At 50.2% G+C, this 13,094-nt stretch overlaps 1 protein-coding gene and 1 long non-coding RNA gene across 12 annotated transcripts in view; one reads left to right on the top strand and one right to left on the bottom strand.

Moving 5' to 3' along the window:
• MSI2 (musashi RNA binding protein 2) overlaps positions 1-13,094 on the top strand; it is a 394,191-nt gene that overhangs the window by 129,763 nt on the left and 251,334 nt on the right. For all 11 annotated transcript variants that reach the window (XM_040497036.1, XM_040497042.1, XM_040497044.1 and 8 more), the window contains exon 6: positions 5,462-5,554. In XM_040497036.1, coding sequence (XP_040352970.1) covers positions 5,462-5,554 — 93 coding nt within the window. The remainder of the gene's footprint in view (positions 1-5,461; positions 5,555-13,094) is intronic.
• Positions 9,616-12,773, bottom strand: LOC121044743 (uncharacterized). The gene is made up of 2 exons (XR_005797454.1): positions 12,617-12,773; positions 9,616-11,395 (listed from the first exon to the last, which is right to left on the bottom strand). It is a non-coding gene; the product is annotated as an uncharacterized LOC121044743 (long non-coding RNA).

Genomic DNA, 13,094 nt, shown 5'->3' with positions numbered 1-13,094 from the left:
TCACAGTTTGTGAGTTCGAGCCCCATGTCGGGCTCTGTGCTGACAGCTCGGAGTCTGGAGCCTGCTTTGGATTCTGTGTCTCCCCCTCTCTCTGCCCCTCCCCTGCTCACTCTCTGTGTCTCTCTGTCTCCCAATAATAAATAAACGTTAAAAAATTTTTTAAAAATACAACCGCTGGCCCCACTCTGAGTGACCATTTCAGATGCAAACCTAGTTTTTTAAAGGGATTTTTTGAAACTTAAAAAAAAAAAAAAAAAGGAGCTCTCTGGTTAGAAGCAGGAAGGTGGGGTGTTCTTTGCAGCTCTGGTTAGCAGCTGGCTTTGGCCAGTTCTGATGTGTAAACAGCAATTTTCCAAACTGGAATGGGTGCTGGGGTTTTCTTTGTGGAGCCAAGAGGTGTGGAGAGCAGTGGTGTTTAGTTAAATTATGGGTCTAGATGCAGAATGTGCAGCAATGATTTGTGAGAGCCTGAATACTCCCCCCACCTCTTGATACACACACACACACACACACACACACACACACACCCCACTTCCCAGAGTGCCACCCTAGATTATAAAATTAAGGGCATCTGTTGAGGGAGGTGGCTGTCAACAAGGGGTGCAGGGCTCTTGGTGGGTTTCTAGTGTCTCAAACAGTGGAAAGCATTCGCATACAAAGTGTTTTCTGCAACCCTTGCACCAAAAGCTCCATGGAAAGGACACTTAAGATCACTTGCCTAGTGGATTTTGGAGTGAGCCCTCTCTGGAACAGATGAGTGGCTCGTTCCATTTGGGTGTGCTGTGGGGGCCGCCCGGGGCCGCCTCAGCATTTCGGTATGTGGGGGCCATCTTCCTTTGCTTTGTGTGGTTAAGTACTGTCTTGGTGTGAAGGCTGTGGGTTAGGAAACAGTTACCCGAAGGGCCTGGCACAGGAAGAAAACACGGGTGGCTCTCTCCACTACGGGCAGAGAGGACTTTTTATAATGCAAAGGATTATAGAGTCAGGGAGACTAGTGGGTAACTTGTCCTGCTCGCTGTTGCAGAAGAGGGTTAAAGTTCTGGGGATGCTGATTGGTTCCTGGGGCGAGTAGAAGCCAAGACTAAGGGTCTCGGGACTAGAGAGTTCCCCCAGATGCATACACGCGCACAGGCACGCCCGCGTGCACGCTCGGACACAGAAACTTAGATAATCGATGGGAATTTGAGGACCTCCGTTTAGTCCCACTGAGAGCCCAGGCACAACATGCAGCCACATCCCTGTCCAGCCCTCCTCAGTAGGTAGAAGGGAAACGGAGGGAAGAATGTGTGATTCTAGAGTCCTCTGCCTGGCTCCAGTGTCCCTCTTCAGAATGCAAATCATCGAGCAGTGCACAGTACATTTAGCAGTGATGCCATCAGGATTCCCAAAGTAAATCACTCCTATTTCCCCCAGTGTGCCCCTAGCGGGAGAGGTCACCGTGCAGAGCCCTGTTGTCCCCTGCCCGCGCCCCCCCCCGCGAGGCCCCCCCCCCCCCAAGCCGTGCCCTCCTCTCCTGAAGCCAAGCCATTGGTGAGCAGCTAACCGAGTGTTACACATCTTCCCACTGGCCTTTTCACGTCTGGAAGGTTTTGATTAAACCAGTTTCCTTTTAGTGTTTGCTGAAGAGTGGGACCCATCACTGTATCTGAGCCGGTTCCTGGAGAGGATGTTTTAGTAACTTCGGACACTTTGGCGCAGTGTCTGGGGCCTGGGATTTCTCATCCTTCTAAAAAAAAAGTATTTTAAAGACTTTTTTTGGACCGTGCAGATTTATAGCTGGGTGTCTGCCCCAGTGTTTAGGGCTCTGGCTTGATAGGTTTACTGCTGTTGAGCAGCAGTAGAGGGTGTAAGAGGGGACCTTTTCACTCAACCGGTTACTGGGGAATGAACATTCTGTTGACTTCTGTTATTTGGAATGAAGACATGTTACTCGTTTAATTATCTGGGTCCATGTGAACATTTGGAATATAAATAGGGCCTGCTCTGTACCCACCTGGCTCTAAACAATTGTAAATGGGACCATGGGGTTCATTTTATGGAATGCTTCTCCAGAGTTTCTTCAAGTTCAGAACACCATTAGTGCGTGTTTGTGGGTCCGATTAGTATTTTTTTATAGATATTTAATTGCTTGTAGCTGGGTGGAAAAAAGAAAGAAAGAAAAAAAAAAAAGAATGAAAAATCTGAAGTGAAACTATTGGGAGTCCCTGCCCATCCGAAATCACGTAGAGATGCAGGAAAACGGTTTTGAAATTACAGTGGAAGAGAACGGGGGCACCGAGAGTGGATTTATCAAAGATCTTTGTGCAAGGTGTCTTTCTGCCGCACATCTATTCTGAGCTTGAAGGATGAATTTAGTAATTGACTTTGGATTCAGTTACGGTGACCACTTATCTAGCATCTGCCTGGTGTCCTGCTAGACACTTTGGCATATGTTATTTAATTTAGTCCTAATAGGAACCTCGCGTGGTAGGCTAATTATTATATCTCTATTTTATAGTGGATTAAATTACACGTTGTATTGGAACGTGGGCTCCCACACCTAGCACTTCATGTGTCTGTGGAGTGCACACGTTAGGAAAGGTAGGTGGCAAAAGCTGGCGGTCAGTGAGTGTAGGGAGAGATGTCCATCTGGAGAGGGACTGAGAGTGTCACGGGGAGGTGACCTGCTCCACCGGAGGGAGCAGAGTAAGGTGTCCGGCCGTTAACGAGAGGCTCTTGGAGTTGGTACTGGGTGCGGGTGGGATCTTCGTAGAACGTCTCGTGTGCCTTATCTTCTCTCGTCTCCCGTTCATCTGAAGAGAGCCGAAAAGCGATAAATCACAGCTTTGAACGCACATGCAACCACCGCCTGGCTCTCACAGCCAACAGGAAGTGCGTGGCATTGCTAGGACAATGTCCTCTTAAAATAGTGCAGCAAGTCCACTAGAAGGACGTTCCGGATGGGGCTCAGTCAACGGGCTGTGGTGGCACACGTCCCTTCCGGAAGCCTCTAAGCCAAAGTGTGAGCTCCTTGAAGTCTGAGAGTCTCCTTTCGTGGCCATTGTGCTTCCTGATTGATGGGAGTTTGGGGTTAGGTGGGCCTGGTGGTCCAGGACTTTCACAGTGCAGAGCGTGGGGCCGAAACCTCTGGGGGGCGCTCCTCAGCACACAGCCTGCCACTAACCACTCTGCCACGGCACTCTTATTTCTTTGTTTGTTTATTTATTACATTTATTTGCGGGATGGCACAGGTAGGGGAGAGGCAGAGAGAAGGGGACAGAGGCTCTGAAGCGGGCTCTGCGCTGACAGGCTGACAGCAGCGAGCCCGATGTGGAGCTCGAACTCATGAACTGCTACATCGTGACCTGGGCCGAAGTCAGATGCTCAACCCGCTCTGAGCCACCCAGGTGCTCCGGCCAGGGCACTCTTGTAGGAAACCGTTTGGTTGGTACATTCCCTCGGCCAGTGTGTCTCTGCCTTGGGAACAGTGGGAATCCTGACAGCCGTGGCCCCCGTATTTAGGCACTCTCCATGGAGTTGTAATAAACATACATGCCACTGTGAATTTTTAAAAACCATTCTGAGCTTTGTCTTGTTCACTTATTTTGGGTTTTCGGTCATGCTTTTATTCACTTTTGAATATTTGTTTGAGATAGAGAAAAAAGGCACGTGGAGGAGAGGCAGAAGGAGAAAGAGAGAGAGGGAGAGAATCCCAAGCAGGCTCCTTGCTTAGCGTGGAGTCTGGAGCGGGGCTTGATCGCATGACCCTGGGATCATGACCTGAGCTGAAATCAGTAGTTGGATGCTCAGCTGACTGGGCCACCTATGTGCCCCTTCAGTCATGCTTTTTTTTTTTTTTTATTTTTTTTTTTAACATTTATTTATTTTTGAGACAGAGAGAGAGAGAGAGCATGAACAGGGGAGGGTCAGAGAAAGAGGGAGACACAGAATCTGAAACAGGCTCCAGGCCCTGAGCTGTCAGCACAGAGCCCGACGTGGGGCTTGAACCCATGGACCGCGAGATCATGACCTGAGCCGAAGTCGGCCACTTAACCGACTGAGCCACCCAGGCGCCCCTGTCATGCTTTTATATGAATGGTCTCATCAAACATTTTTCCCTCAGCTTTATCGAGGTGCCCCTGACAAAAGTGTGCAAACATTATGATTTGATACACGTGTGCATTGTGATAGAATTTCTCCCATCAGGTTAAGACGTTGGGCTTTTACCATACGCAGCCAAATTGGTGAGACCCTGTACCCACTGAGGCTGAACGTTTTTTTATTGAACATTTAAATAAAAAATGTTTTATGTCACATTAAAACACACACACACACACACACACACACACACACACGCACATACAGTGTAAGCTTGGTGTTCAGAATAACATTTATTTTCTTGTTTCACTTTTGGCGCCTACCTATATCTGGCTCCTTCTCTGAACCGTTTGTATTCTGAAGCTTTTCCCTTTGCATTGGAACTGGTGGAATTCTGAAACACGACCACATGCGTTTGTTTTCGCGTCCACCATTTTGGTGTGGGCTTCCGTGTGCCTGGCCGTGGACTTGGCATCGTGGAGGGTACCGAGAAGAATCGGGAATTCCCAGTCTGGGGGAAAAAGTAACAAAGCCAGGATTATCAATGATTTCTGCTCTAGGTGGGAAGAAGTGGGTGCTGGGACTGGCGGGTGCAGTGTCAGGGTTCTGGAAGAGATAGGGACAGCTTCTGGATGTGGCGACTATATAGATAACTTGCATTTTGGAGAAGGTCGTTGGGTCTCGCGGGATGGTGACAACTTGCCTTGGGAGACTTAGGCATGGGGAAGCATTCCAGGGAGAAGGATTGGTGTGGACAAAGGGTTGGATACCTGGGGATTGGCTGGCCTTGACTGAGTGTAGGGTGAATCAGGGTGGATAATGGCGGAATCGAGAGGGGAAAGGAGAATGAGGCCCAATGGCCCAATGAGGTCACTTGGAGAGTGACCCTTGAGTGGGAGGTCAGCCTCCGTCTTGTTGGCGCACACAAACCAGCACCCGGGACGGCTCCATGTAGACAGCCCGCCCGTACGTTTGAATGACGTGTCAGTTTCTTCTTGACAAAGTTTACGGCACTTTCTGGGCCACAGGTTTTTATGCACGTAATTCTGTTCACATCTCAGGTTCGAAATAGCTTTGAACATGCCGCTTTTCTCTTTGCGAGGGAAATCCGAATGAAGCTTCATGTCATGGCCGAAGAGGTTCCAAAGTCCACTCTGTGTCTGTATGCAACTCAGGCTCGTAGATTGTGGGCTGAAGGCCTGAGAAATCCAGAGTGGCTGTCTCCAGCATTCTGAGATGACTGCAGGGCCCGCTCCGCGCAGCTCAAATTTATCTAGAATTGCCTTCCTAGAGAAACGTGCAAAGCGGCTTGTTTCAGCATCTTGGCGAGCGTTGCTTCAGATAACCTGGTTAACCCATGCCCTCCTCGTGTCGTTTCTTGCAGATGGTCACAAGAACAAAGAAAATATTCGTAGGCGGATTATCTGCGAACACGGTGGTGGAGGATGTAAAACAGTACTTTGAGCAGTTTGGCAAGGTAAGTGGTGCGTGGGGCTGGCTGCCGTGCCCTCCCCCCCCCCCCCCCCCCTTTGCCACAGCTGCGTCCTCGAGAACCTTGTCCTTGAACTTGGTTGTCAAGATTTAAGTGAAATCTGTCAGGAGCTGACGTGGAGGAGTCCGGCTTGTGGTCGGCACGGTGCCCTGCGTGCCTGCAGGAGCAGACAGACAGAGCAGCCTTTCAGTGGGGCTCTGCTGCCATTTGGTGACCACGTGGGGCCTGGGCTGGGAGCTGGTGGTGGCAGCGGCTGGGGAGGGATGCGGGGCCGTGACTCACAGGACAGGAGCTCCCACGGAAGCTGCTAGAGGCCTGTGAGTCGATGCTGGGCTTCCTTCTGTGCCTTTCTGGAAGATGCATTAAGAGAGGAAGCTCCCGGGGGCCTTTGGTGGCTGAACCTTCCCCTGTCAGATGCCCACGGAGACTCGGGAAAGATGCTTGGGACTGTACCTGTCAGAATGTATGTGAGACGAAGTAAAATTATCCCCTGAGCTCTGCTGCTGGAACAGGCTGGGAGCAACACACAATCTTCCCAGTCAGTCAGGAAACGGAGGGTGAGAGTGTGCGGGTTATACAGAGTCAGACAGACAGACAGACGGGACATGTAACCATGGGTGATGTGCTTAATTCAGCCTCTTTTTGGTTGGCGGGGGAGCTGGGGCTTTGGAAAGTAACGTTGTTCCAGGGCTCCAGCATGGCAGCCTGTGGGGAGACTGGCCCTGCTGGCTTTGTGTGACACCCGTCCTCTGGCTGCTGTGTCCCAGGAGGCTGGCAGTGGCTGGGCCGGCCCTCTGCTTCCCTCATCTTTGAGCAGTCGTGGATGTTGTCCTGGGAGCCCGGGTGTGGGGTGGTCTGCACAGGCCTGTGTCCCCAGAGGACTGCGTCCCGAGAAGACACTGTGCACCTGTCCTAAGCGTTGTCACTCAGTTCCCCCTGTGCGGCTGTCGTGCTTGCCCTAGGTGGTATAAGGCACTGCCGACTGCCGACTGGTCCGAAGGTTCTGTGCTTTTATTTATTTGCCCAAGGCGATGGGCCGCTGTGACCCTGTCCCCAGGCGTGTCCTGTTGTGAGCTCTCGTCTCGGAGGAGTGCCGTGACTGCTACTTAGCCTCCAAAAGGAGATTTTCCTGCCTTTGGTAATAGTCAATTTCTGCATGGATGGGAGACACGCAACAAAGAGAAAGCAGCCTCCTCCGGGCCGGCCTTGCATTCAGAGTGGCACTTAACTGCCCTTCCAGGTCGGTTGTGAAAGACGCCATCCCCGTGGCCCTGCCTCGCCTTGCCCGTTGGGGGCTGATTCATTCTGGCCGGTTTCAGAGAATAGCTGAGTGTGGTGGTGACCGTGTACTTTCTCTTCAAGACATATTTAAAGCGCCGGGGGGGGGGGGGGGGGACGGGGGAAATTTGTGCCTCGCCCAGCCCCACCCTGCCTCTGGAGAGAGGTTGGAAGTAATTAAATGAGACAGGTCCAGCTTGGGCAATGGAAGGCTCGGGAGAGTGAGCCCCTTCGCTCCAGTTCTGCTGTTACAACCAGGCCCGTGGCGGGGGGGGGGGTAGTGTTTGCAGACGTGTTTGCAGGCGGGGTTTCTTGCTTGAGCCATAACCTGCATTGGAATCTCGTGGGCCTGTTCGTGGGTGTCAGGGAAGCCGGTGCTGCCCAGATGGGCTGTGAGAGTTTCCCAAACAGGCCGGTACCTGCAACACCTCTCCGCACGTTCCCGCCTCCGGCTTCTCTCTCGCTTCCCCCTTTCTCTTCTGACTTTGTGCCTTTTTTCTTTAACACTTACCGGTTGGGACCAGTTTGCCAGCAGTGGGAGGCTCTGTGAGCTTTGGCCCGGCCCAGGGCAGCGACCACCCCTGCCCTGAGAACGGTTGTCCGTTGTCACGGAGGCGTTCACAGACCGTCTTCCCTGGCGTGGCCCGCACTGGGTCTGGAGCTGCTCAGTTCATTTTAGCAGTAACATTTGTAGAGTCCAGCAGGCTGTGTGAACTTATCAGGTGTGTCATTAAAGGACTAAGGAGACTTTTGAATGTCTCAGAACCGTAACGTTGTCTGTGCTCCTATTTTTGTAGCTTGTTTCATGCACATGCTCTGTGTATTATCTGGGTCTGTCTTCAGAGGGGTTTATTCCTCCTCTTGCTGGTGGCCGGTGTTATGTTTGTGGCCCCTGGGGCAGGGCCCACCCACCACCTCTCAGGATTCTGGTGTAATTCATCTGAATCCAGACTGATCCAAAGAGAAGAGACCCCGCCACTGGGCCTTAAGGCGCTAAGTAAATCCAGCGGCAAAGTGACAAAGTGACTCTACCCTTCGGTAGTTTATGTTCTGGGTGAAGAAAACAGAACACACACACACGCCTGTGTGAAGTAGACTCACACACTTGTGCACATTCCTGACCATAAAGGGGTTTGGGGCTCTTTTTAGTTGGTTAACTGCGAGGTGTGGTGTTAGTGATTCCGTACTAAGTGTTGGGTGCTGGGTCAGGCCGTTGACTTATATTATCTCGTTGAATTCTTCTCTGGGAGGCTACCGTGGTCACCCTTGAAAGGCAGTGTGGGACGCAGACTTCCCCTCCAGGCCTGTCCGATAGCAGAACCTGAACTTTGGGTTCTGTTCCAACCTCGGATCAATCCGCAGGATGGACTTGGGGTGGGGAGGATGCAAAAGAAAGGAAAAGACCATGACCCCCTGTGGTCCCGGGACAGTGCTGGCAACTGGACATTCGTCGCCTGCTTTTACCTGCATGGTGGATTTTGGTGTCGTCCAGTCCTTTGACGAAGGTGAACAATAAGGGTCAGGGAGGTTGGGTCTCAATAAAGGTCGCCCAGGTAAGGCAGGATAGCAGCCAGAAGAAGAAAAAAAAAAAATCCCAAACACCCTACTTCCTCTTCTTCCATGTCCAGAACTTTCCATCCTCCCAGGCCTCCGTTCAGGATTTGCCACCCGCGTTTCAGGTTTCCCTCGCTGTCATTCCTCACTCCTGTCACCCTTCCCATCGTGCCTGAGGTGGCAGCTGCTTCAACTGTTTATTTCAGGTGGCAGTCAAGATGGGTGAGACTGCTATCATGGGGCTGAGCTCAGGGAGTTTAAATATGTCATTACTGTAAGTAGAGTGGGTGCAGAACACCACACCGGGAGCTTTAAATAACTCAAATTGGAGGTTTGTAAACCCTTTTGTGCTTTTCTCCCACCCTCCTCCCAGAAATTTACCCCCACCCCCCTGGTTAGGGATGTCATTACTTGTTTATATTTAAGATGAGATTATGAAGGGTGGCCATTGGCATAAGGGTTCTGCTACCTTGGATGGCCATCCTCGCCCCCTGGGTAGCTGTTCTGATGGCTGTCATTAGAGAAAGGTAAAGGTAGAACTAGCCAAAGTGCTCATGGTGGGCCTGACTGTGCAGTGACCCCACTGTGACACCTTAACAGGCCATTTCTTTCCTGGCCTCAGGTTCTTATCTAAGGGAAGGAATTGGAAAACTTGTGAAGGGTCAGATAGTAGATATTTTTGGCTTTTGCAGAGCATAGGGTCTCTGTTATAAACATTTACTTCTGCTCTTGTGTGGAGAAAGCAGCCATAGCCAATCCATAATTGGATGTGGCTGTGTTCCAATAAAACTTTATTTATAAATACAGGCGGTGGGCCGCATTGGTCTCGTGGGTCATAATTTGCCAACTCCTGAACTAGGTTATTCCTAAGGTTGGTTTCAAGCTTGCAAATTTAATAATCTAGAAAATGTGTTTAAATAAACATACGTAGGAGGGTATATGGGTAGATAGATATCTAAGGCATCTGTAGACCATAACTAAAGCAAGATATTCTCAATAGTACCAAGTGTGAGAGAGTAAGTGAAACAGTCATAACTGTGGTGGAGCTAATTTCTGGACTTCAAGTTGCAGGAACAGTGAAGGGATTCTCTATTTGGAAAAAGCTGCTATTTATAAACCGGAATCTTCATCCTATGAGTAAGATCTAGGGATCCGTAGAGTATTTCCAACTCCTTTTTACATGTGCTTGATCTAAATTAAACGAAGACTCAGAATTTGTGAAGTTCAGATTTTACTACAAGAGCTTCTTTTACTACAAGTTGATGTTTCTGACTTCAGGGGATGTGTACTTTGTGCTAAGCTGTTTGATGCCTTCTAAAATTCGATTCGCAAGGCTGTCCAAGCAAGAAAGGTGGAATATCTGTCACGCAGATGGCCACACTGGTGTTGAGAAAGGTCAGGGAGTTGTCTGAGATCACACAGTCCATGCTGGGGAGAGCCCAGACAGTCACTTTTGTACAACCTAGCCTCTTCTTTGCTGTTTGTAAGCCCCCCTCTCCTGCTTCACCACGAAGCAGCCTGTACTCGGAGGGAGCGGGTTTTGTCCATTTGTCAAGAATGTTGATGTGCAGCAATTTATTTCACTGCTTCAGGTTTCCTGGTGGACGTTATCTGTGCTCACGATTTCATATGTACAGGCATGATGTACACAGACTATTCCGGAAAGTGGCACATGAATGGTGCTCTCGCTGTGCACGTACAGACCCAGACAGTCGATCGCAGGGTTCTCCGCCATTCTGCCTGCATAGCCGTCCGGAAGAGCCCGGCTTGGTAATTAAAAAGCACTGGGATCAAAGAAGCCCCGAGTGTGCGGGCTTCCTCCTTCTCCCCTTTCGGCCCCTCCTTCAAGTACCGGTTTCTTAAATTCTCACTTATAGGATTTTGGAGATCAAAAAGAGGCCTTTAAACTTAATGAATTCTCGGCTTCGTCCCGGATGGAGCAGATCTGCACCTTTCAGCTGCTCACCTCGATGATAGGGCTGCTCGGTGCCGGGCTCGCTAGGTAATTCTCACTTTATGTAACTCCTGTGAAAGCCAAGCAGCCCGCATCTGGAGGCTTCCAATTATACTTCACATGGTGAACTGTGTAATTAGTTTGGAAGACTTACGCTCAGTCGTTGGTTTATCCTAATCGGCTTTGGCTTTCCCCACCAACAAAGTGAGCTTATTTTGCTAAGCCGAAGCGACTCTGCACCCTTTGTTCCAGCCTTTTATTGTCTGGTTCCTTTCATTCTGTTTTACTGCCAAAGTTCTGTTTCATTAGGCCTACAAGTCATTTCCAATTCAGTGGGCTGCTACAATCCGGCCTTTATCACTCGGAGGCCCCAGTTCCCATGTCCCTTCTGGGCCAGTGCCCGAGTTTGCGGTTTGACATGAGGGCTTTAACCCCTTCCTGGGCCAGCCCCTTGTTGTGGTGGATGGCCAGGAGAGGCCTTCAAGGAAACGGCGTGGAGACCTAGAGCCCTTCAGGCCCCGTCCGAGGGGAGCCCCGCAGAAGCGAGGTGGAAGGGGGCCTTCGGTGTCCTTTTATTGGATCGGGGTTGTGTGTGGGCCTATGAGAGTGAACAGAGAACAGTGCTTGAAAGCTTTTGGAGAAAAAAAAAAATTGAAAGCAAGAATGAATTGGCTTTTTAATACGATGAGATCTTTTCGTTTATCCCGCTTGTGTGTGGCATCGTCGGAGAGTGAGCTCTAAGGAAGGGTTTGACACCTATTATTTTCTAGCTCCGGGTTTTACGTGCAGGTGGGATGTTCACGGCCGCTGCTCAGATAGTCCTTTTGATACAGTATGTGTGAGGAGAGTTAAGATCTAGCATAAAAATATTATAAAGCCTTTGAAATTTGAAAGGCTAGAGATTTGTGAGAAAATAAATAAGCAACTTTACCATATTCCTGACGGTGGACCTGTGATTCTGAGGTAATGTTTTATCACTTCCAAATGTGTGTTGTGGATAAATGGAGCTCCGTGCGGCGTGCGGTTCTCTCAGACCATGCCTGGAAAACAAAAGTCCCCGTGTGTCCTTTGTGGGCACCAAAGCTCCCAGGAGGCGTTTGTTTTCTGAAGTGGTTTGTCCGGGTGGACTCCTGGAAAGTGGCCGGCACGTCCCAGCCTCGCCTGTCCTCTGCTCGTCCTTGCTCTGGAGAGCCCTGAGGTTGCTCAGGCCTTCTTGAATTATGGCCGCGGAGTGGACCAGGAAGGGCCCCGTTCGCTCTCCCCTCCCTGGCCGGCCGTGCTGAAGGCTACTTTTGTGTTAAATTTTCTTCCTGTAATAACCCAGAACAAGGCCAACACTGTCCTCATGTTTTATTAATTCTCTGTCTGGTTTGTGTCAGTCTCTCCCTTCGGAAGTGTGTCATATGGGGGAGGGGACTTTATTTGCCCTCTGACCCCTGGCAGAGCTGCTGAGTGCAAAAAGTCGAAGTGAGCAAACAGGAGAACCGCCTTCGTCTGCCTGCCTCGGCTTCCTAGGCCAGGTGCCTGCAAGCAAACAGGCAGTAGCCACAAGTAATGTGATCCTTGGGCTGTGCAGGTAAACCCTCCTACCACACAAACAACTTTGTGTTTTCCTGATGAACTTTTTCCTCTGTGGCTAGATTGCTGCTGCAGCCAGTGGAAGGAGTTGAGTTAGAAAATGATTGGGCACTCCAACCTTGCGATCTGACTTCTAAATTCTTTCTTCCGTCCCTCCCTCCCTCCCTCCCTCCCTCCCTTCCTTCCTTCCCTCCCTCCTCCTTTCCTCCTTCCCTCCCTCCCTCTCTCTCTTTTTCTCGCTCTTAAAAAAGGGGCTCCTGAAATAGTAGGTTTCTAGGAAAACTTCACATTTCCTTTTTAGTGTATAAAATATAGCCAGCCGTTGTTGGGCAAATGCATCAGACAGACATTATTATTGCTGTGTTAACAGTGTTTTAAAATACACAAATAGAAAAACAGGATGCCTTCTGGGTAGCAAGCTGGGAAAACTTTGAGATTATGCTAATCAAATTCCATGGTTCATATGCGTAGTTAGGTAGAGCCACAAGGCCCGAGAACTTTCCGGCTTGGCTGTTTAACTGTGCTTCCCCTCTTGGTTCATCCTTACTGAATTTTACTAGGGGGCCGGAGAAGGGGATGGCCAGGCGCCAGGGAGGCCCCGGGCAGGAAGGGGTTAATGAGCCCTGGATGGGGGTGGGGGGCTGTGAAAGGGGAAGGGGTCTCAAGCACCTCCAGCAGCTCACCTTCCCGGAGCCCTCCTGGCAGCCTCTGAAGACGTCACTTACAATGGAGTTGTTAGCATGAGAAAGCAAGCCTTTCTCCCCCTGGACGCACTTCAGTGGGAATGGCAAGTGTCTGAGAAACCGTGGTTCAGGCTTGTGCCAGTGGGTGCAAGGAGTGGTTCTTATGGGAGAGAACGCTCAGTTCATTTAGACTTGGCATAGAAACCGCATTCCATTGTCTGGTGGAGTGAACATTGATATGGAGATTCCTGCCTACCCCCCACCCCGTCAATTGGATACCCCATTACGTGGGTCGCGTATGCTTTTCTTCTCTCTTTCTTTCTCTTCTCCTTTTTTTTCCCCCTTCTTTTGTCCTCTGAGAATTGGTCTCTCTGTAGAACGGCCGGATCTGTCAAGTTACCACCCTCTAAATTTTTACAGCTCTGTATATTCAGACTTGGTGTTTGTGAATTAGCTAAAAGCGGGCTGCCAATCGGCA

This window comes from Herpailurus yagouaroundi, unplaced genomic scaffold (assembly GCF_014898765.1).
Source record: "Herpailurus yagouaroundi ecotype Mexico unplaced genomic scaffold, PumYag 189, whole genome shotgun sequence".
In the NCBI taxonomy this organism is placed as follows: Eukaryota; Metazoa; Chordata; class Mammalia; order Carnivora; family Felidae; genus Herpailurus; species Herpailurus yagouaroundi.
The sequence above is the reverse complement of the archived record's forward strand: the minus strand, read 5'-3'. Positions and strand labels throughout refer to the sequence as shown.